Source organism: Nycticebus coucang, chromosome 7 (assembly GCF_027406575.1).
Source record: "Nycticebus coucang isolate mNycCou1 chromosome 7, mNycCou1.pri, whole genome shotgun sequence".
NCBI classification, from domain to species: Eukaryota; Metazoa; Chordata; class Mammalia; order Primates; family Lorisidae; genus Nycticebus; species Nycticebus coucang.
In genome coordinates this window covers 94,164,175-94,187,341 of record NC_069786.1, presented here as the reverse complement: position 1 = coordinate 94,187,341, position 23,167 = coordinate 94,164,175, and the positions used below count along the sequence as shown (strand labels likewise).

Sequence of the window (23,167 nt, the reverse complement as noted above, 5' to 3'; positions counted from 1 at the left end):
CTCTGGCACTGGAGAGGGTGGTATTCTTCAGGTCAGCAGAGGAGCAAAAGGTGTTTTTGGGAATGAATATAACAAAGTTACAGGTGTCTATGGCTGACATCAGCGTCAGCTTTTCCTCTTTGGCAACTATCTGGAAATTTCAAAATACACTTGGTAGGTGACAGTTAGCTTAGTATGCATAGTCTTCTTTGCTGTTCTTTGTGATTCGAATGTTTTTTAAAAGGAGTTAGATGTATTCTCTTCCCAAATTTGCCTGCATGGAATGAGGGAGGTGAATCAATTGTCAACTGCCTAACTCAGATCCTGGGGAATTCAGAATCTTCTTACATTCTTACACTTAATTTCTATCTTATCTGGGAAAACAGGTGCAGTGGGCTGCCTGAGTTGGTACAACTAGCTTCATGAGACTAGCTCCTTCACTGGGGAGCATTACCTTGGGGCGTTTCTTTTTAAGACTATTTGTGCTTGCTAATGGAGTTTCAAAGAAAAATAAGACCCGGGCGGCGCCTGTGGCTCAGTCGGTAAGGCGCCAGCCCCATATGCCGAGGGTGGCGCGTTCAAACCCAGCCCCAGCCGAACTGCAACAACAAAAAAAATAGCCAGGCGTTGTGGCGGGCGCCTGTAGTCCCAGCTACTCGGGAGGCTGAGGCAGGAGAATCACTTAGGCCCAGGAGTTGGAGGTTGCTGTGAGCTGTGTGATGCCAGAGCACTCTACCGAGGGCCATAAAGTGAAACTCTGTCTCTACAAAAAAAAAATGAAAAATAAGACCCAAGGTCCCTGCCCTTAGGAAGTGAGAGAGAAAGGCATGAAAACTTCAGCAGTCTGTGACTTTCTGCAAGTGTTTCCCATCTTTGTTAGTTCAACTAATGGCAAAAGCTTCAATCCTCAACACACCCATGTTCCATCAACATTAGCCCACCTTCTTTAGTGAATCCAGTCAACCCAAAGATGAGAAAGACATTTGTTGCTTCTCCAAATAACCAGCTCCCTCTGCAGGTTTGCTGGGGGAAAATCCCTTGCAAGTGTCTCTTGCCAGACAAGAATTAAATGCAAACAAACCCTGAATTTTGTAAATAATCAGGAGCATGTATAAGCTCACAAACAGAATGTCTTTATATTAATAAGTCATAGCAAGTTGAGAAGTCTCTTATGAAAATTGGAGTCTCTGTAACCATTGTTAGAGTTGATGATGCAATGGACATCTTAACTGCATTGCTGTGTTGTAGAACATCCTAAATTCATCCTAAATTCTGATCTCCTTTTCCTTTTGAATTTGGTCAGATTGCCATTATTTTATAGCTTCTCTAACTAATTGCTGGGGAGAGAGAAGTAGGCTTAGGGGAAAGAATAGAGAAAGTTTGGATTGGTATTTTGGAATTAGGTTATTAGCACTTGCCAAAGGGAACATGTAGTTTCAGCATGAGAGATGGCCCAGGTTTATTCGTAAGATTGACAAGCAGTGATGTTATGCACATGACCATACATTAAAAACTATTTCTTCATTGAAAAGCTTATAAACTCTATATTGTCTCAAAGCTTCTTTGCTTATAAAACATAGGTAATTGATCTTTTAGGGTTCAGAGTTCAATAAGGGAAGCAAAACCACCGTAAGAACTAGGTGGTGCCTGTGGCTCAAGGAGTTGGGCTCCGGCCCCATATACCGGAGGTGGTGGGTTCAAACCGGCCCTGGCCAAAAACTGCAATTAAACAAACAAACAAAAAAAGGATAAGATATTTATTATAGAAATTAGACCTTATACAATTATGTGAGTTGCTGAAGAATTCTATGTAAGAACTGTCACTTTAGTTTCTGTGTGGCCCTGAAGTTACGGTTAAGTCAACAGGGTCTACAGTTGAAAAGAAAAGCTAGATGTACAACCGGGGAGAACATGTACAAACTGGAACTCATGTCTGTCCCAAGATTATGGACACTGATGACTTGCAGAAGAAACAAAAGGAAGTGGTAGGATCTGAAGGAGCATCTAGCCAGGTGCTGTCCTGTGCCAACATGGCGATCAAGCCCATTTCTGACATTGCGTGCAAGCTGCAGTAGTACTTGGTGCCCAACACACCAGTCAGACTGCTGTTTCACTTATGTCTTCCGAAACTCATATAGATTTCTTTTGTGGCCAATCCCACACTATTATAGGGATGGGGATTCTGGAAAATGTAGTTCAGCTTGGCAAATTTGGTGCTGTACAAAGCCACCTGAGAAATTGTTATTCTAATTTCATTTAAAAATCTTCTAGACAGTAAGATCCTTGAAATGAGTCCCATGTTTGTTAGTTATCACTATATTTGTAGCATCTCGCCTGGGCAGTATACACTTTTGGCAATTGCTTTTTGAGTGATTCATTAAAGACTGGGTTTTCAATTTAAGCTACAATAACAATTCGCTGTGTAAGTGCTGACATGGAGCTGGGATGTGCCCCATGAGAATGCTGGTGGTAATCATTTTTCATGCATGCATATCGATCTCTCAGAGTTCCAGGTTCAATCAGGGAAGTACAGTTATGGGGATTTGTGCACTACAAGCCAAGTCAGCCATTGAAACCTACACAATCAGGACTAGTTCCTAAATTGCATGTAGCATAGATATCAGCATGAGTCAACATTTCTGAGCCTTCTTTCCATGTAGACAAGATTTATGTTCATAATTTTGCAACTGGAAAAACCATGTGTGTTACTAAGGTCATTTCCTGAGCATGTTATAGCAATAGGAGCGTCAGATCATGATACTGATTAAGCATTTATCCATGCCTGACATGTCCTCCACAGACAAGAAGGCAGATCAGGATGTGACACCCCCTTAAAAGTCTTCCAATGTACAGTTGAGTTCTAGAGAAAAATCATGAGGCTTATTTGATACTGACCGGCTGTCTGTGTGCTTCCTTCTCGACCCAATCCCACAGCCTCTGGGATTCCCAGGTTGGAAGCTACTTGGATCTAACCAGCATTGTCTCCTTATGGCCTCCTGAGGGCTTCACAGGCTTCATCTTCCTTTTTCTCTGACTACTCTCAAGGCTGTGAAGAAATCATTAGAGAAACATAGTTTGCTAGCTAAGGTAGATAAACAAGATTTGCGGCGGCCGGGGAGAACTATTTCCTATCATTTCTCTTGTTCAGCTCGTTCTTGTTGCTTGTTTTTCTTTCTTAGAAAAGAGCAGCTGTAGAGGAAAGAAATTAAACGTATACAAACCCAGAGAGTCTAACACATGTTTATTGAAGCCCATGCCATGGAAGGCACTGTTAAGTGTGCTGTGAGGGGGGCTTATGGGTGTACAAAGTGTGGCTTCCGAGGACAGAAAACCAGATGCACAGCTCCTCTGCAGAACTCTGCTCGGAGGCAACCAGCCTTTCCCAGCCTTCCTGCCATAACAAGCTAAGGGTAGCACTGGAGAATTGCTGGACTTTTTCTTTCCATGTTCTAGAGACAATCTTGGTTAGAAAGGTTAAAAATGGTTGTATCTTGATCTTACAGTGTAGGATTGAGGCCCTTATGTCGTGTAAGTGTTGTCATATGAGCAATTTTTTTTATATAAGTATTTATAGCTAGGCAGTATGCTAAGGATGTTCCTTTTTTTTTTTTTTTTTGAGACAGAATCTCACTCAGTCGCCCTGGGTAATGTTGTGGCATCATCATAGTTCATAGCAACCTCAGTCTCTTGGGCTCAAGACATCCTCTTGCCTCAGCCTCCTGAGTAGCTGGGACTATAGGCACCAGACACAACACCTGGCTGGGTTTTTTATTTTTAGTAGAGATGGGTTCTAGGTCTTGCTCTGGCTAGTCTTGAATTCCTGGCCTCAAGCAATCCATCTGCCTTGGCCTTCCAGAGTGCTAGGATTACAGGCCTGAGCCACCGCACCTGGCCAGCTTAAATTTTTGAAACTTACAATTTCCCCTTTCCTTTAAAAAATGCTGTCATTTATTATGAACTAGTGGATAGGAGAATTGGAAAAATCATATAGAGGACTAAAATGTTATTTCTTTCTTTAAATTATCTCTGTGATTATAAAAAGATGTTTACTTATAAAACATAGGTCACACCTGGAAAGTAAGCATTTTGTAATTTTTTAGATAGAATGAAGATGAGCGGTATTCAGATATCATATGCTTTTAAATCATTGGGGCTGCTTGTTAAAAGTACCTGTTCTAAAACCTCACCCCCAGTGATTCTGATGAAGCCTATAGTTGGGCCCAGAAATCTGCTTTCTAAGGAGGAGATTCTGATGCCTGTTGTCTACATGCCATATTTTGAGACCTGAGATGGAAGATTGGAGATACTTGAGCCTCTGCCCCTCCTGATGTTTAAAGCCAGTGCTTCTGGAACAGTTTCCTTAGAATTCTTTCATGTTCTAAAGGCTCCTGTGAACTGTCTTTATATAATTCTACTAGTTCTTAGAATAATTGTGCTGTAATAATAATTATAATAAAAGAGTGAGTTTAGTTTGATGATTGGTACTTTTAGAGGAGCAATCTCATTAATTGAACAGATTGGTTGCACACCGATTTATACAATTCTTAAAGAATATGAAATCTTTATAATCAATATAGCAATTTCAGGCAAAAAGCCCTGAATGATTACAGTAACACAGAAAAAACCTTTAGGACTTGAGTACAGCCTCAGGGGCATCAGCCCACAGTAAATGTGCCATTAATACTTGCAGATTATTACTCAAAGAGGTTGCTGATGATTATAGTAATATATTTAATTTATTGAATATACACCATTTGGAAGGCATATGCCTTCATAGAGAGTGAGAAAAGTTATGACCCTCAGACCTAAAGCAACTCATAATTCATAAAACTTGATATTCCTTATGCTGCAAGGACTATATGTAGCCCTAAACAGTTACTTTCCCATGAGTAATTCATGACTACTAAAATACAATGCACATTTGAGTGTAAAAAAAGCAAACATTAAGCTGGATACCATGGCTCATGCCTGTAATCCTAGCACTCTGGGAGGCCAAGGTGGGTGGATCACTAGCGCTCACGAGTTTCGACACCAGCCTGAGCCAGAGTGAGACCTCATCTCTAAAAGTAGCCAGGCATTATGGCAGGTACCTATAGTCCCACGTACTTGGGAGCCTGAGGCAAGAGGATTGGTTGAGCCCAAGAGTTTGAGGTTGCTGTGAGCTATGACACCCTGGCACTCTACCCAGGGCAGTAAAGTGAGACTCTGTCTTAAAAAAACAAACAGGAAGGGCGAGAATTTGGAAGACACATGCTTCCTTTTTCTTCTTATCTTTTCCATGTGCCATGGTGTATATCTCTCCTTTTTACAAGTTTGGACCCGCCTTTGTAAAAAAAAAAAGAAAACAAACTCATAAAAAGTAGAAATTGAGTGATTGCAAACAACATCTCAAATTCCCTCCTATGTGATATCCAATGACAGTTCTTCCCGTCTATTATTTTTGCGTCTTATATGGGACAGCCTATTATAGGATGTCATCCGACAAGGCCTACAGTCCTAAGACAGAATGTTAATTGGGCTGATACCTCCATTCAGGAGAAATGCCAGAACCCTCACTAGCATTTGTTCATTAAAAAGGAAACAAGGTCATTTTATAAAAAAGGACACCTGCACTAAAATGTTTATAGCAGCACAATTCACAATTGCAAAGACATGAGCCCACCAATACATGAATGGATTAATAAAATGTGGTATATGCATGCCATAGAATACTACCCAGCCATAAAACAAAAATGGCGATCTAGTATCTTTTTGGACAATGTGGAGGGAACTGGAAACCATTCTTTTTGAGTGAAACATCAAAGAATGGAGAAACAAACACATGTACTCAATACTAAATTGGAGCTAATTGATTAACACTTAAGTGTGCATCTGTAAGTAAATCTCAATGAAAATCAAGCTGGGGGAGTAAATTCACATTTATTTGGTACAGTGTATGCTTATCTGGGTGAAGGGTACCACTTACATGTATAACTTTGACTCAATCTGTACAAAAACAATGTATGTTAACAAAACATGTGTATCCCCTAATATTCCAAGATAAAAACAAAACAACAAAAAGATTGACTTTAAAACGTATCCAACTCTACCAAACAATTAAAAATAAAAAGGAAACAAAGATGGCCAGCCATGGTAGCTATAATCCCAGCACTTTGGGAGGCTGGACTGGGAGGATGGCTTGAAGCCAGGAGTTCAAGACTGGTCTGGGCAAGATCAGAACATAACAAGATCCCATCTCTAAAAAAAATGTTTTAAAAGTGGCCAGGTGATCAGAGGGCTGGGGACTTTCAGGCCCAGGGTGTCTGATTCAAGCTACAATTTACAGGGAGCTGCTGGCAATTGTCTATTTCCATCTGGAGGGGCAGGAGAGGCTGGTTTCCTTAGGGAGACCCCATTCGGGCCAGAAGAGATTTAGAAATAAAACCTAGGGGGCTTTGGAGCAAGATGGCGGCTGAATAGCAGCTTCCTTGCATCTGGGCACCATGAGTCTGGGGAGATAGGACTCCAGGCATCTCTGGCTGGTGGGATCTGCCTATAATCATCGTTGTGAGGATACAGGGAGTCAGCGAGAGACTTCTGGACCCCAAGAGGAGGACTAAAACAGTGGAAAACCGGCAAGTGGTCGCGTGTGTTCAGGCGGTCTAAACCCGCCAGCAACTGTAAGTAAGTACAGTAGCAGCAAGACTGCACACCGGAAAGGCCTTACCTGTGAACTGTTTTGGTGTCTTTGGACTTGGCACTCGGTTGAACTGCCTTGGGAGAGCCTGAGCGGGAGTGCGGAGAACTTTGGCCGTTGTCTAGGGCCCCAGTCTGAGCCGCTGAGCCAGACGGAGCTAATGGTGTTTGGCTGAGGGCCACAGGGAGCCATTGTGAGTGATCTGCCCTGGCAAGCTCCACCCTCAGGGTCGCAGAGCAAGAATTGGGTGGGAGCTGGTAACCCAGCGACTGAGTAGCCTAAGGGCGGGGTCTGAGCCACCTTATAGCCCTAACCCTTAGGGGCAGAGTGAGACCAGTATTGGCACACTGGGTAAGTGGAATCAGGACAAGCACTTTCCTGGGAAAGGTTCTACTCAGCAAGTTTACAAGTTCAAAGTGCCTTTTAAGAGGGCTTAAGAGAGATTTAGGGTGTCTACCTGCTGGGGTTGGAGAAATCTGCAGCCTCCAGTCGTATCAGCACTGTGATTAACGCTCATACCCCAGAAGACCACGTGTTGCCCAGACAATATTCAACAACATATACATACTGCTTTGTTTTTGGTTGTGTTTGTTTTTTTTTTCTGTTATTTTGGTTTGGTTGTTTTTCTGTTTATTTTAATGTTGTTTTGTTTTTTAATTTCAACCTTTTCCGTACAGATTTTTTTTCTCAGTTTTTCTAGTGTAATTATAATTTCCCATTGCTGCCTTTTTCAATAACTAGAACTTCATTTTTGCTAGTGTTTCTACTGCTATTATTTGGTTTTTCACCCAATTTTATCCCGTAAAGTTTTCTGTTTGCTTGTTTTGGTTTGATTTATAGCATTTTTGTTTTTCCTCTCTACTTGGTGGAGGTGGGGGAACGTGTCTGACCAGGTTAGCAAAGAGCTGCTGACCTCAAGGGAACCACCCAACTGGGCACCCCCAGAAGGTGGGGTTTTTTTTAAGGTTGTTTCAAAGTACCCTACTGTACACCTATATTGCTCTGTCTCCCTCTTTCTGTGCCTCTCTTCTTTTTGTCAATATTCCTTTTACCCACCCCCTCTCCTTTCTCTATCTTTTTTTTCTTTTCGCTCATTCCTCCTTTCTTTCATCCCTTTCTTGCTCTTCAACCTTCTCATCCTTCTGGTCCTGTACCAAAAGGACTCATCAAAACCTTAGTCCACAGGCACGAGAACATAAAGAGCAAGAGGAAGTGAAAGGAAAATTAGGGCAAGGAAACAGATAAAAGAAATCACTCATGAGGAAGAATCAGCAGAAAACTCCAGGCAACATGAAGAACCAGTCCAGAACAACCCCACCAAGGGACCATGAGGTAACTGCTGCAGGGGATTCCACCTGTAAAGAAATGTTAGGAATGACAGAAAGGGAATTTAGAATACACATGATGAAAACACTGAAAGAAATGATGGAAATGATGAAGGAAACTGCTAATAAAGTGGAAAATAACCAAAAGGAAATCCAAAAACAGAATCAAATAAGAGATGAATGATATGAAGAATATAGAAAGGATATAGCAGAGCTGAAGGAACTGAAACAGTCAATTAGGGAACTTAAAGATGCAATGGAAAGTATCAGCAACAGGTCAAACCATGCAGAAGAAAGAATTTCAGAGGTATAAGACAAAGTTCTTAAGATAACACAGATAGTAAAAGAGGCAGAAAAGAAGAGAGAGAAAGCAGAACGTTCACTGTCAGAATTATGGGACTTTATGACGCGTTCCAACATACGAGTTATAGAAATCCCAGAAGGGGAAGAAGAATGCCCCAGAGGAATGGAAGCCATGCTAGAGAATATTATAAAAGAAAATTTCCCAAATATCACCAAAGATTCTGACACACTGCTTTCAGAGGGCTATCGGACCCCAGGTCAGCTCAACTCTAACCGAGCTTCTCCAAGACACGTTGTGATGAACCTGTCCAAAGTCAAGACAAAAGAAAAGATTCTGCAATATGCCAGGAATAAGCACCAGTTGACCTACAGGGGCAAATCCATCAGAGTGACCGCAGACTTCTCTAATGAAACTTTCCAAGCAAGAAGAAAGTGGTCATCTACCTTTAATCTACTTAAACAGAACAATTTCCAGCCCAGAATTCTGTACCCTGCTAAGCTAAGCTTAAAAATTGACAGAGATATCAAATCATTTACGGATATGCAAACTGAGGAAATTCGCCACAAGACCATCTCTAAGGGAAATACTTCAACCTGTTCTACACACTGACCATCACAATGGATCAGCAGCAAAGTAAGAATCAGTTATTAAAGGACAGATCCTAACCTCCACACTGATGCAAAAGACAAAACTAAGCAATGGACTCTCACAAAATAAGACGAATAGAATACTACCACACTTATCAATTATCTCAATAAATGTTAATGGCTTGAATTCCTCACTGAAGGGACATAGATTGGTTGACTGGATTAAAAAACACAAGCCATCCATCTGCTGTCTGCAAGAAACACACCTGGCTTCAAAAGACAAATTAAAACTCAGAGTCAAGGGTTGGAAGACAATTTTTCAGGCAAATGGAATTCAGAAGAAAAGAGGAGTTGCAATCTTATTTTCAGATACATGTGGATTTAAAGCAACTAAAGTCAAAAAAGACAAAGATGGTCACTTTATTTTGGTCAAGGGAAAAATACAACAAGAAGACATTTCAATTCTAAATATTTATGCACCCAATTTAAATGCTCCTAGATTCTTGAAACAGACCTTACTCAGTCTGAGCAATATGATATCTGATAATACTATAATAACAGGGGACTTTAACACTCCTCTCATAGAGCTGGACAGATCCTCTAAACAGAAATTAAACAAAGATATAAGAGATTTAAACGAGACCCTAGAACAACTGTGCTTGATAGATGCATATAGAACACTCCATCCCAAAGATAAAGATTATACATTCTTCTCATCACCCCATGGAACATTCTCCAAAATTGATCATATCCTGGGACACAAAACAAATATCAACAGAATCAAAAGAATTGAAATTTTACCTTGTATCTTCTCAGACCATAAGGCACTAAAGGTGGAACTCAACTCTAACAAAAATGCTCGACCCCACACAAAGGCATGGAAATTAAACGATCTTCTGTTGAATAACAGATGGATGCAGGAAGAAATAAAACAGGAAATCATCAACTTCCTTGAGCATAACAACAATGAAGACACAAGCTACCAAAACCTGTGGGATACTGCAAAAGCAGTTTTGAGAGGAAAATTTATCACTTTAGATGCCTACATTCGAAAAACAGAAAGAGAGCACATCAACAATCTCACAAGCCATCTTATGGAATTGAAAAAAGAAGAACAATCTAAGTCTAAACTCAGTAGAAAAAAAGAAATATCCAAAATCAAATCAGAGATCAATGAAATTGAAAACAAAAGAATCATTCAGAAAATTAATGAATCAAGGAGTTGGTTTTTTGAAAAAAATAAATAAATAAATAAAATAGATAAACTATTGGCCAGACTAACGAGAAATAGAAAAGTAAAATCTCTAGTAACCTCAATCAGAAATTATAAAGGGGAAATAACAACTGATCCCAGAGAGATATAAGAGATCATTTCTGAATACTACCGAAACTCTTTGCCCAGAAATTTGACAATGTGAAGGAAATGGATCAATATTTGGAATCACACCCTCTCCCTAGACTTAGCCAGGAAGAAATAGAGCTCCTGAACAGACCAATTTCAAGCACTGAAGTCAAAGAAACAATAAAAAATCTTCCAACCAAAAAATGCCCTGGTCCAGATGGCTTCACTCCAGAATTCTATCAAACCTTCAAGGAAGAGCTTATTCCTGTACTGCAGAAATTATTCCAAAAAATTGAGGAAGAAGGAATCTTCCCCAACACATTCTATGAAGCAAACATCACCCTGATACCAAAACCAGGAAAAGACCCAAACAAAAAGGAGAATTTCAGACCAATCTCACTCATGAATATAGATGCAAAAATTCTCAACAAAATCCTAGCCAATAGATTACAGCTTATCATCAAAAAAGTCATTCATCATGATCAAGTAGGCTTCATCCCAGGGATGCAAGGCTGATTTAACATATGCAAGTCCATAAATGTTATCCACCATATTAACAGAGGCAAAAATAAAGATCATATGATCCTCTCAATAGATGCAGAAAAAGCGTTTGATAAAATCCAGCATCCTTTTCTAATTAGAACACTGAAGAGTATAGGCATAGTGGCACATTTCTAAAACTGTTTGAAGCTATCTATGACAAACCCACAGCCAATATTTTACTGAATGGAGTAAAACTGAAATCTTTTCCTCTTAGAACTGGAACCAGACAAGGTTGTCCTCTGTCACCTTTACTATTCAACATAGTGCTGGAAGTTCTAGCCAATACAATTAGGCAAGATAAGGAAATAAAGGGAATCCAAATGGGAGCAGAGGAGGTCAAACTCTCCCTCTTTGCTGACGACATGATCTTATACTTAGAGAACCCCAAAGACTCAACCACAAGACTCCTAGAAGTCATCAAAAAATACAGTAATGTTTCAGGATATAAAATCAATGTCCACAACTCAGTAGCCTTTGTATACGCCAATGACAGTCAAGGTGAGAAGCTAATTAAGGACACAACTCCCTTCACCATAGTTTCAAAGAAAATGAAATACCGAGGAATATACCTAACAAAGGAGGTGAAGGACCTCTATAAAGAAAATTATGAAATCCTCAGAAAGGAAATAGCAGAGGACATTAATAAATGGAAGAACTTACCATGCTCATGGATGGGAAGAATCAACATTGTTAAAATGTCTATACTTTCCAAAGCAATCTACCTATTCAATGCCATTCCTATCAAAATACCAACATCATACTTTCAAGATTTGGAAAAAATGATTCTGTGTTTTGTATGGAACCAGAAAAAACCCCATATAGCTAAAGCAGTTCTTAGTAATAAAAATAAAGCTGGGGGCATCAGCATACCAGATTTTAGTCTGTACTGCAAATCCATAGTGGTCAAGACAGCATGGTACTGGCACAAAAACAGAGACATAGACACTTGGAATCGAATTGAAAACCAAGAAATGAAACTAACATCTTACAACCACCTAATCTTCGATAAACCAAACAAGAACATACCTTGGGGGAAAGACTCCCTATTCAATAAATGGTGTTGGGAGAACTGGATGTCTACATGTAAAAGACTGAAACTGGACCCACACCTTTCCCCACTCACAAAAATTGATTCAAGATGGATAAAGGACTTAAATTTAAGGCATGAAACAATAAAAATACTCCAAGAAAGCATAGGAAAAACACTGGAAGATATTGGCCTGGGGAAAGACTTCATGAAGAAGACTGTGATGGCAATTGCAACAACAACAAAAATAAGCAAATGGGACTTCATTAAACTGAAAAGCTTCTGTACAGCTACGGAGACAACAACCAAAGCTAAGAGACAACCTACACAATGGGAAACGATATCTGCATATTTTCAATCAGACAAAAGCTTGATAACTAGGATCTATAGAGAACTCAAATTAATCCACATGAAAAAAGCCAACAATCTCATATATCAATGAGCAAGAGACATGAATAGAACCTTCTCTAAAGATGACAGATGAATAGCTAACAAACACATGAAAAAATGTTCATCATGTCTTTTTATTAGAGAAATGCAAATCAAAACAACCCTGAGATATCATCTAGCCCCAGTGAGAATGGCCCACATCATAAAATCTCAAAACTGCAGATGCTGGCGTGGATGTGGAGAGAAGGGAACACTTTTACACTGCTGGTGGGACTGCAAACTAGTACAACCTTTCTGGAAGGAAGTATGGAGAAACCTCAAAGCACTCAAGGTAGACCTCTCATTTGATCCTGCAATCCCATTACTGGGCATCTACCCAGAAGGAAAAAAATCCTTTTATCATAAGGACACTTGTACTAGACTGTTTATTGCAGCTCAATTTACAATCGCCAAAATGTGGAAACAGCCTAAATGCCCACCAACCCAGGAATGGATTAACAAGCTGTGGTATATGTATACCATGGAATACTATTCAGCCCTTAAAAAAAGTGGAGACTTTACATCCTTCGTATTAACCTGGATGGACATGGAAGACATTATTCTTAGTAAAGCATCACAAGAATGGAGAAGCATGAATCCTATGTACTCAATTTTGATATGAGGACAATTAATGACAATTAAGGTTATGGGTGGGGGAGGAAAAGCAGAAAGAGGGATGGAGGGAGGGGGATGGGCCTTGGTGTGTGTCACACTTTACTAACAATTGCAATCAGTGTAACCTGGCTTATTGTACCCTCAATGAATCCCCAACAATAAAAAAATATATATATATGAAAAAAAAAAGTGGCCAGGTGTGGCGGCATGCTTCTGTTATCTAGAGGCTGAGGCAGGAGATAAACTGGAGCCCAGCAGTTAGAGGGTACAGTGAGCTCTGATCATGCCACTGTAGTACAGTCTGGGCAACAGGGCAAGATCCTATCTCTAAAAGAGGAAACAATGGTTTTGAGGGAACATCATTTAGGGTGTGCCCTGTGCCCTGGTGCTGGCCCATGAGCTTTTTTGTCTTACTTTTTGTGATAAGAGTAAGTGTTAAGAAACTTGGGCAATTAATTTGATCATGCAGATTACTTTAATAATAAAGTAATTGTACTAATTTGCAGTCCCACTGACAGTTTACAAGCATTCCTTTCTCTCTGCATCCACACCAACATCAATTGTTTTTGGACTTTTTATAAAAGCCATTCTAACAGGGGTAAGGTGATATGTCATTGTGGTTTTAAATTGCATTTCTCTGATGATAAGTGACATTGATTTTTTTTATGTGTTTATTGGCCATTGTCTATCTTCTTTTGAAAAGTTTCTGTTCATGCTTTTGCCCACTCTTTAATGGGGATGGGTTTTTTCTTGCTGATTTACTTGAGTTCTTTGTAGAAAATGGTTATTAGCTCTTTACTGGATGTATAGCTTACAAATATTTTCTCCCATTCTGTAGGTTGTCTGTTTGCTCTGTTGATTATTTCCATAGCTGTACAGAAGCTTTTTGGTTTAATCAAGTCCCATTAATTTATTTTTGTTGTTGCTGTGATTGCCATTGGGGTCTTTTCATAAATTCTTTGCCTAGGCCTATGTTTAGAAGAATTTTTCCTACATTTTCTTCTACAGTTCTTATGGCTTCATGCCTTACATTTAAGTCTTTTGTCTATCTTGAATTAATTTTTGCAAGCGGTAAGAGAGATAGATTCTGTTTCATTCTTCTGCAGGCTATCCAATTTTCCCAGCACCATTTGTTGAAAAGGGATTCTTTTCTCCACGGTATGTGGTTGGTTGTTTTTTCAAAGAATAGTTGGCTGTTTGAAGATAGTTTTATATTGAGTTCTCTGTTTTGCTCCATTGCTTTATGTCTTTATAAAATAATTTTATTCGTAATTTGTGTCTGTATTTTTTCTTGCTTTTCACAAAAGTATTGACTCATGATGGACTTGAAATAATCTTTTAAAAACTGTTCCTTCCCCACAGATAATTTGAAAAGCCCTATTGAAGAATTGTTTCTGAATTCAAAAGTGTTCAACTTTCCTTCCCACACTGTAGTTTCTTTTTTACCTTGTAAATTTCTGTCAGAGCAAACTCCTCAATATTAATTTTTAGCTAATGTGATTCAGGAAAAGATAGACTTCATTGATTTAAAATATCATTAACTCCCTAAATAGCAACATATTACTCCTTTGTAAAACCCAAGTTAAAGAACTTTCAAAGTTAAAATTCTTGAAAAACAAATACAAATTTTAAAAATAAAATTGTCCTTTTTTAAACCAAAGCTTTGTTTTTGCCAAAATATTATGTTAAATATATTAAGCCCATTGGGCAGACTAAAACTTTAGAATTAAAAAATATAAATAACTAAGGAGAATTAACATGTATGTCAGGATGCTTGCCTGAGACTGTCCACTGAGTAAGCCTGATATAAAATGGCCTAGTTTTATAGAAAAATCATGAGTCCATAAGTCAGCCAGGCTGACAGATCATCACCCATCATCTTGCCTATAAAATAAAGCTGCCTATGAAATGAAAGGGTCAGTCAAGATGATCCCCATATCTAATATTTTATATATCTGTGAATTTGACTCCATAATCATTTTCAACTATTGTATTTTCATTTTTAAAAAGTTAATCTTTGGAAATTAAGTAAAAACTTCTCCTTTGCATGTTAAGTATTTCGCAATAGAGTCCTTTCTTGTCAGGCAGATGAAAACTATTCAATGCATTGAACAAACAGGGAAATAAAAGTGGAGATGAAAAGTTGGCAAAGTTGAAACATTTTATAAAAGTAGAGAAATAAAAGTCATGGCTCTTATGGGTGCCCTTGAGCTGTGAAAAAGGGTATTAGTATAAAAGGCAAATGTGAAATTGGCATTCACATAGCAATTGCCTGAAGTTCACAGGAAAAGGGAGCTGTTACAGACCTTACCCACTTCTTTCCCCTTATTTTACAACGAACTTGAACTTTTTCCTTTACTAATTGTGTAGGTGTATCTCAAATATTGGTCAGGATCAACATGCCCTTTAAACGTGTGACTAGCTAGGAACTACATGTGGAATCCTGTGTACACTCTGATATTTTCCCATTGATTTCAGGGAATTCCTGGAGGTTTAAATCTCTGATCTCTTGGCTCCACAAGCTCGATCCTCCTGCATTAGTGTGGACAATGTGTCAGCTTTCCCCTTTCCACTTGGGCCGCCTGACCTTATCCCAGCTCTGTTGTGCCCCTCTATCCTGGAGTGCAGGGCCCATGTTCTCTCTCCTTTCTGTCCTCACCCCTTTCTTTCTTTGATACTCCAAGTACTTCTTGTGCTTCTTATGCAGAACAAGGCAGCTGTGTATGGCCCCTTCCAAATTCACTATAGACCTCCAGCGGCACAGCAATGGCCTTGCTTAACATGGGGGCCACTGACTCTTTCAACAGGATCTGCCCTCCTCAGAAGCAGACCCCACCCCAGGTCCTGTTGTAGAAAACTTCCAGCCGCCCTGCATAGGATCCGCTGTAGTTCTGAAGCCTTATATCCATTTTAAACTGTATTTTTTTTTCCATGATGCTGGTAAATAATAAAATTTTATTTATTTATTTTTTAGAGATGAAATCTCACTTTATTGCCCACGGTAGAGTGCCGTGGCATCATAGTGCACAGCAATCTACAACTCCTGGGCTTAGGCCATTCTCTTGCCTCAGCCTCCCATACTTGGGACTACAGACACCTGCCACAATGCCCGGCTATTTTTTTTTGTTGTTGTTGCAGTTTGGCCAGGGCTGGGTTCGAACCTGCCACCCTTGGTATATGGGGCCGGTGCCCTACCCACTGAGCCACAGGCACCGCCAAATAATAAAATTTTATTTTAATTAGATTTGATAATTTGCAACTTGGGGTAATTCAAACAAGTGTAGTTGCAAATCATTCCTAAGTATTCATTTAATAGTAAAGTGTCTCCTATGTAAAGTCTTATTACCTTCAAAATATAAATTTCTTATGAATTCACAGGTCTTACTCCAAAGAGTATGAATTAGAAGATTCTGTATATTTTCTGTTTTGATAGTCTGTCCTGAATTCACATAACATTTGATGCCAAGCAGGCATTTACCCAAGCACACAGTGCAAAGGTGTTCAAGTGTCAGTGTATATTATTTTGCTGTGAGTGTATGAAAAGGATACTACTATACCATTTTTCATAGTGGTGCTTCTAGATGAGATGGTCATCTCCAACCTTTTGGATCATGTGTCTGCAAAATTTTTTTTCACTTGTGTCCTTTAAGTATGGATCTTTAAGTATGGATCTTATTTATAAATTGTGTTAGTATATATATATATATATATGTGAACTAGTTAATATTTCAAGGCATAATATACTTAGGGTGAAGCTTTTCCTTTTCTGGTTTTACATAACCATGTAGATAATTGTCTAATTATCTTCTGATGACTTTCCTCTGTTTTGTCTAAGTTCTTGTCAGATCTGATTAAATTTGTGGTGCTTTCAGCTTGTGATGTCGGTAAAAGAAAGCTCTCAGCTGAACTGGTTAGACGCTTTAGCTCTGTGACTTCCACAATGTTTATGCTTGCGTTGCTATTACTGTTATCTTTAATCTGTGGGTACCTTGCGTGAATATTATCTCTTTTAGGGTTCTTTTAGTTTAAAGGTACATTTTAGAGTTTGTATGTCCACTTAGCAGCCCCATCCCTGTACATTTGGGACCACTCAAAGCAAATTAATGAAGAGGGCAGGCCTTAATGAGTGAGGTGGGATCTTTTGTCTCACTGACTGAGGGCACAGGGCCAACCCAGAAGGTAAATACTCGTTAAAATGCCATCTTTTCTAAAGAAAATAAATAAGAAGGGAAGTTCCAACATTTCCCTCCTGATGTTGCAATTGATTATTTCTGCATGTACATAAATCATAACTACTGTGTTATGGTCCATTATTTCACTTCCAGGAAACACAGTCGGCAGCGTCCTTTCTGATTCACTCGTGCAAGTTTCAGCTTGCTTGGCTTGTCAGTGTTGCTGGGAGGGCTTCATTGATTTCTGTCCACATGGATTTTACATTTCTTCATTTTTGTGTGTCTCAAAACTTTTGTAACGATCCATGTACATAAGCTTCACAATTTATGAAACCAAAATTGGTAAAAAAAATTATTTTTATTCTAATTTTAGTCTTTTATTGTGATTTATATCATAATTTAGCTTTTCTTTTGTTTATTTTGTTCTCTCAACTTGTTTTTGGGCTGGAACTCAGCTGATGTTTCTTTCAGTCTTCCACAGCTCCGGCCGTGTTTGCACAGAGCAGGCAAACACGAAAAACGTGAGCACACGTTTCCCTGGGAAATGAGCTCGAGGAATATCCAGTCGTACTTCATTGTCAGACTCCCTCATGTATCTTTTTTTCCCCTTTTGGTAATCTTAACAAACTGTTTGCTTGGACCCTATCAGTTGATTGCCTATTATTTACATCACTTAAATAGACCATCCTTCTATCATCACATGATTTATTTAAACCGTATTGTATAATTTGCACAGTTAATCTCTATTTGCTCTCATTCTACTCTCTAAGTTGGCCATTCATCTCAATATGTTGCTACTACTGATTCATGGAATATGCTTTTTATCCCCTCATTTATGTCCCTTTTGTATTGATTTTGCTGAGTTCAAATCATTTATCTGGAGAGCTTTTCTATACCTGTATGATGAAGTAGATTGGACGATGTTTTCCTGTGGGGACTGGGGTGGGTAAGGGTAAGTTCTTGGTTCATCAAGTGTGGCAGAGTGTGGTCCTGATGCCTTCACTGGTTCAGTAATGCCACGTTGACAAGATTCCCATAAAGGAGGCCCACCAACTGGTCCCAGGCTTTTAGAAGTCTCTAGAAGTAAAGAGAAGCACCAGACATCCATTCCCTCCTTGAGCGGAGCTGTATCATTCACTTGACTAAGTGTCTTCAGTCCCTCCGCAGCAGAGTCTCTGGGGGAACTTTGTAAGAATGCTGAGGCCCATTACAATTTCTGGGGTGAGAGCAGGCACCTGTGTTTTTAAGAGCTTTCTAGGTGATGCCATTGCACAGCCAGGGTTGAGAGTTACTGATCAAGAAGCTAGTGAGCTGATCATGTTGGTAGAAGGTGCTCAACAATGGCAAAAAAAGTTACCAGTTATAACATGGAAAGGTTGGGACAAGATGGAAAAAATGCTTAGCTTCAAAAATGCTCAGCTTCCGTAACTGAGATCCTATGTCCCTTGGGCATTACTGATCATACAAGCCTAAGAGATGTTGGCAGAGAGAACCAAATATTTATAAATTGGTCCAAGAATGTATAAAGGGCTTTGAGGCCTTTTAGATTTAGAAGTTTGGAAGCTTATTGACAAACACCTTCAACCATACCTGATTTTTTAGGGTCTGTGGGTATTTTACCCTGGTATGCACACTTGCACATGGCTGCTCTTGTTTCATCTAAGAATGCCTGACACCTTGTAAGAAAACCTTATACTGGCTTGATGCCTGTGGCTCAAGCAGCTAAGGCACCAGCCACATACACCTGAGCTGGCGGGTTCGAATCCAGCCGGGCCTGCCAAACAACACTGACAGCTGCATCCAAAAATTGCCTGGGCGTTGTGGCGGGCACCTGTAGTCCCAGCTACTTGGGAGGCAGAGGCAGGAGAATCGCTTGAGCCCAGGAGTTGGAGGTTGCTGTGAGCTGTGATGCTATAGCACTCTACCCGGGGCAACAGCTTGAGGCTCTGTCTCAAAAAAAAAAAAGAAAAAGAAAACCTTATACTTAGAGTCTGTATTGACTTTTGAGATGTGTCAGGGCTCTTGGCTTGGCACAGAAAGGTAAAGTCTCTGTCTTAACCTGTGCCACTCATTTGGTCTTCATCACATATTACTTAGCTTGTCTTAAGCCAGCCTATGAAGGCATGGGATTTTTCTTTTCTCTCCGTAATTCCAGGGGTTAGTGAAGCATCTTATCCCCAGTAAGTACTGATAGAGCATCTGCCAGTAACCTCTGCAAACTCTTCCTTTGTTGTAGGAAGCAGTACAGGTGCTGATTAAGCACTCAGCTGATGTCAATGCAAGGGACAAGAACTGGCAGACCCCCCTCCATGTGGCAGCAGCCAACAAAGCTGTCAAATGTGCAGAAGTGATCATTCCCTTGCTGAGCAGCGTCAACGTCTCCGACCGAGGGGGGCGCACAGCCTTGCACCATGCAGCTCTGAATGGCCACGTGGAGGTGAGTGTTCTCATCACTGGGAATTGATATGTTCCCTACAGGCCCTCTTAGCTACAAGTGGAACCTGATCTCATTGCTGAGACTTTTAGAGAACGTGATGATATTTGTACACCAAACCTTCAGCAACTATATCCATTCTTAAATTTAGAGCCATAATGCATTCAAAAAGTAGGCTGACACTCAGTCTTTTCTCATGATGCACGTGCCACAGGGTCTGCTGTGACATTATCTTCCTACTCTGTTAGAACGACAGATCTCTAACCTGCCTTTGGATTTGTTATGAATTTGGCTCAGATCCCTGCAGGCAGTGAGGATCCCGCACCATCACAGGGTGTATGTTTGATTCCGTTGTTGGTTATCTTTCAGATGGTCAATTTACTCCTGGCCAAAGGAGCAAACATTAATGCTTTTGACAAGAAGGACCGGCGTGCTCTGCACTGGGCAGCATATATGGGTAAGGATTTTATGCATAGAAAGCTCACATAATCTTATCGAAATAAGCCATGGGTCCCTCATTGACCATGTAGGTTTTCTCTGGAGGGACCATCACTTCTTTTTAAGCTTGGAAACCAATTAAATGAAGATTCAGTTCATTTTACTGGCATGTATGGAGTGCTTTGGTGGGGCAGTTGCTTTGTGAGAGATTTATTTATCCTGCACAGGAAGAGGAGGAATGAATCATGATGGCCTGAGTCATGAAGGTGCTTTGATCTGGATTGGAAATTTGCAGACATTGTGCCTATTTTGTCAAGGCAGCAAAATAAGAGGTTTTACAAAGAAAGAGGATGGGCTAGCAAAACAAGGACACAAAGTCCATTTGTCTTTTTATTTATACGTATTTTTGAAAAAAAGCAAAAGGAAGGATGAAAAGACAAACACCTGGCTGTTTTACAGGTGGGGGTGATCAGAGTCGCTGTGGATTATCCTGATACTCCATCGATGACCAGGCTGGGCCTCGCAGTCCTCCTTTCTGCCTGCTCACTCGGGCCGGGGAGAGGGAGGCAGAGGTTACATTTTTGTCTTTCCATTTCACTTTGGTTGCACAAATGCGCTCCATGGTAGATGTGTGGGAAATGAGGAGCTGAAGTATCCCCTTTGTGTTTCTACTTGGAGAACATCCTGCAATTAGAAAAGAAGACAGAATTCTATCAGCACCAAGTAGTAAACAGCCCAATGTCCATCTACAGGGGATTGTTGAACTATGGAAGAGCTACGTGATGGAACACTCTGCAGTAATACAGGGGTGATTTCCATGGGCATTTATTAACATAGCAATATGTTAATAACATATCTGTGATATGTTAAGTGAAAGCAGATTATAAAATACTATGAATAATATCCTCATTTTCATAAAAAAAACCTGTATAATAAAAACCAATCTGGAAAATATTACAAACTGAAGTAGTAATTGATTGTCTTCGGGGACTGGTGATTGTGGGTGATTGTGATTTCTTTTTGACACTGTTTTGCCTTTATGAATCCTTTTAAAAAAGGATACAGGCCTTTTATTATCACTTTAAATTAAACCTTAATTGTAGGGAGAAAAGAAGAGTAGGTTGGGGTAGGGATAAAATTAATTATGTGGCCAGAGATGGTTTAGGATGAATTCTTAGGCATAAAAAACAGGCATCTTAAAATTTTACAAGGATTAGCATTTTTATCAAAAGGCAACCTGGACTTTCAAGTTGGTTGAAGCAGATTAGACATCTGCATGTTGCTTGCAGGGTTGTTTGCCAGGAGATAGATGTTGCTGCAGAACACACACTAAGCTGGTGTGAGAGGAGATGCAAAGGATCTGGGCTTTCAGGTTGGTTCTTTGCTGATCTAGATACAGTCATGATGTTTGGGTAAATGACTTTAGAGAAGTCAAGTCATTATTTTGTGTGTTATTGGGATATAAATAGGAACTCTTTTCAGGGTATAATAGGACAACACAAGGACAAAAAGTTTGAGACAGCACCACAGTAATTGAAAATATTTTTTCTTTATACAAGTCTTAGGGAGAAAAGAGTCAAATTTTAGTAAACAAGACAAAATCCCCTCACACACACTTATTTTATGTCTTAGAGTCTGTCCTCATCTTCTACCCTTCAATGATCAGCCCTATTTAGAGCAATGACCCTGAAGCATCAACAGTCTTCAGTCACGGGCTGAAGGTCAAATATGTTTACCAGACTATTTATAGTGAGTTGTGGAACAGATTGAATATTCTAGAAAAAAAGTCAACAGGAGTTGAAACTGGAAGTTTAGCCACTAATTCATAAGAATACTTTTAAGTTCAGCCATGTGAAATTGCTATTTTTATGGGCCAAAAAATAATCCAACAGTAGCAATTACTTATGATTTAATTATAATCCAGGATCATTCTGATCAATCGATTTCTTTCCTTTCATTAGTTTTTCCACACCAAATTGTCATTGTTAGAATTTTCAGTGAGGATTGTCAATTGTTTTCAAAAGGATTCTTTCATTTTAACACATTTTTTTTTAAGCTTTGGTACTAATATCTTGGCAGGATCTTGTCATTACTGACATGGTGACAGGTGTCACTGAGATCTCCTTGATGAGAAGCCTCACATATGAATCATATTTTTCTTCCTACAGCATTTACATAATGTCCTATCCTTATGATATTCAGTAAATATTTATTTAACATTTGCCATGAACTAGCTTTTTATAAATAGCTCAGCCCAGTACTGGTGACAATAAAAGCTAATAGTGATAATTTAGGTGAAATGAATTGTCAAATTGTCCCATGAAAGTTAACGATGTTTTCTGCTGCTTTGTTTGTAAAGGCCACCTGGATGTTGTGGCATTGCTTATTAACCATGGAGCGGAAGTGACGTGTAAGGATAAGAAGGGTTACACCCCTCTGCATGCCGCAGCCTCCAATGGACAGATCAATGTTGTCAAACATCTCCTGAATCTGGGGGTAGAGGTGAGCTATGATGAATGTATCACTGCAGGGCCTGGGTATTTGTGGGTTTTCTGTTGTTCTAAAATTAAATCACATTTGCATCTTAATTCAAAGAGGGGGGAAAACTTATTCCTAGCTTCCTGTCTGTGTTTACATGGGCAATTAATGAAGGGCCATGGGGGCATAGACTAAGTAGTGGGAAACCAGAAACATGCTAATTTTCTGTATCAACATAGATCATTATATAGACACATATATTCTATGTGATATAGATTAAGCAGCTGTTTTTTAAAGCCTGACTAGGGTTCCTCATCCCACCATCAGAATCTGGCCTTTCACATTCTGGCTTACAGCAGAAGTGAATGAATAGATGGCAGGGACAAAGAGCAGTAGTGTCTCATTCTGAGCCGAACAACTCGGTCTGCCCCATTCTCCTTCAGCTGGCAGAAGAGGACTGGTGGGGAGGCTACACCATCCTGCCCCTGGAGGAAAGGAAAACCACGTTGCTGTACTGAGATCAGGGAGGTGACACTCAGCACCCAGGACAGATCTCAGAAGGCAATAGGGAGCCATGGACTAAACACACCTCATGATGGTGCCACTTCTCTGCTGCTAGAATGTGGCCTGGTGAGGTGTCAGAGTCCAGAGCAAAGCCCAGAGGGGGTGCCGAGCCCAGTGTGGGTGTTCAGCCTCCATGGCCACCTCCCCTGCCATCCCCTTCCCTCTCTACATGTTCACTATGCCCAACCTTAGTGTTTGGGGCTCTTTTCTTGCTCCCCTGATTCACTTCTCTTCTTTTATCCCCTTTCCTTTCC

At 39.9% G+C, this 23,167-nt stretch overlaps 1 protein-coding gene across 4 annotated transcripts in view; it reads left to right on the top strand.

The window, feature by feature from the left end:
* The window catches only part of ANKRD44 (ankyrin repeat domain 44), a 359,761-nt gene that overhangs the window by 215,425 nt on the left and 121,169 nt on the right, over positions 1-23,167 (top strand). For all 4 annotated transcript variants that reach the window (XM_053598403.1, XM_053598401.1, XM_053598400.1 and 1 more), the window contains exons 5-7: positions 19,236-19,436; positions 19,803-19,890; positions 22,231-22,373. In XM_053598403.1, the coding sequence (XP_053454378.1) occupies positions 19,236-19,436; positions 19,803-19,890; positions 22,231-22,373 (432 nt within the window). The remainder of the gene's footprint in view (positions 1-19,235; positions 19,437-19,802; positions 19,891-22,230; positions 22,374-23,167) is intronic.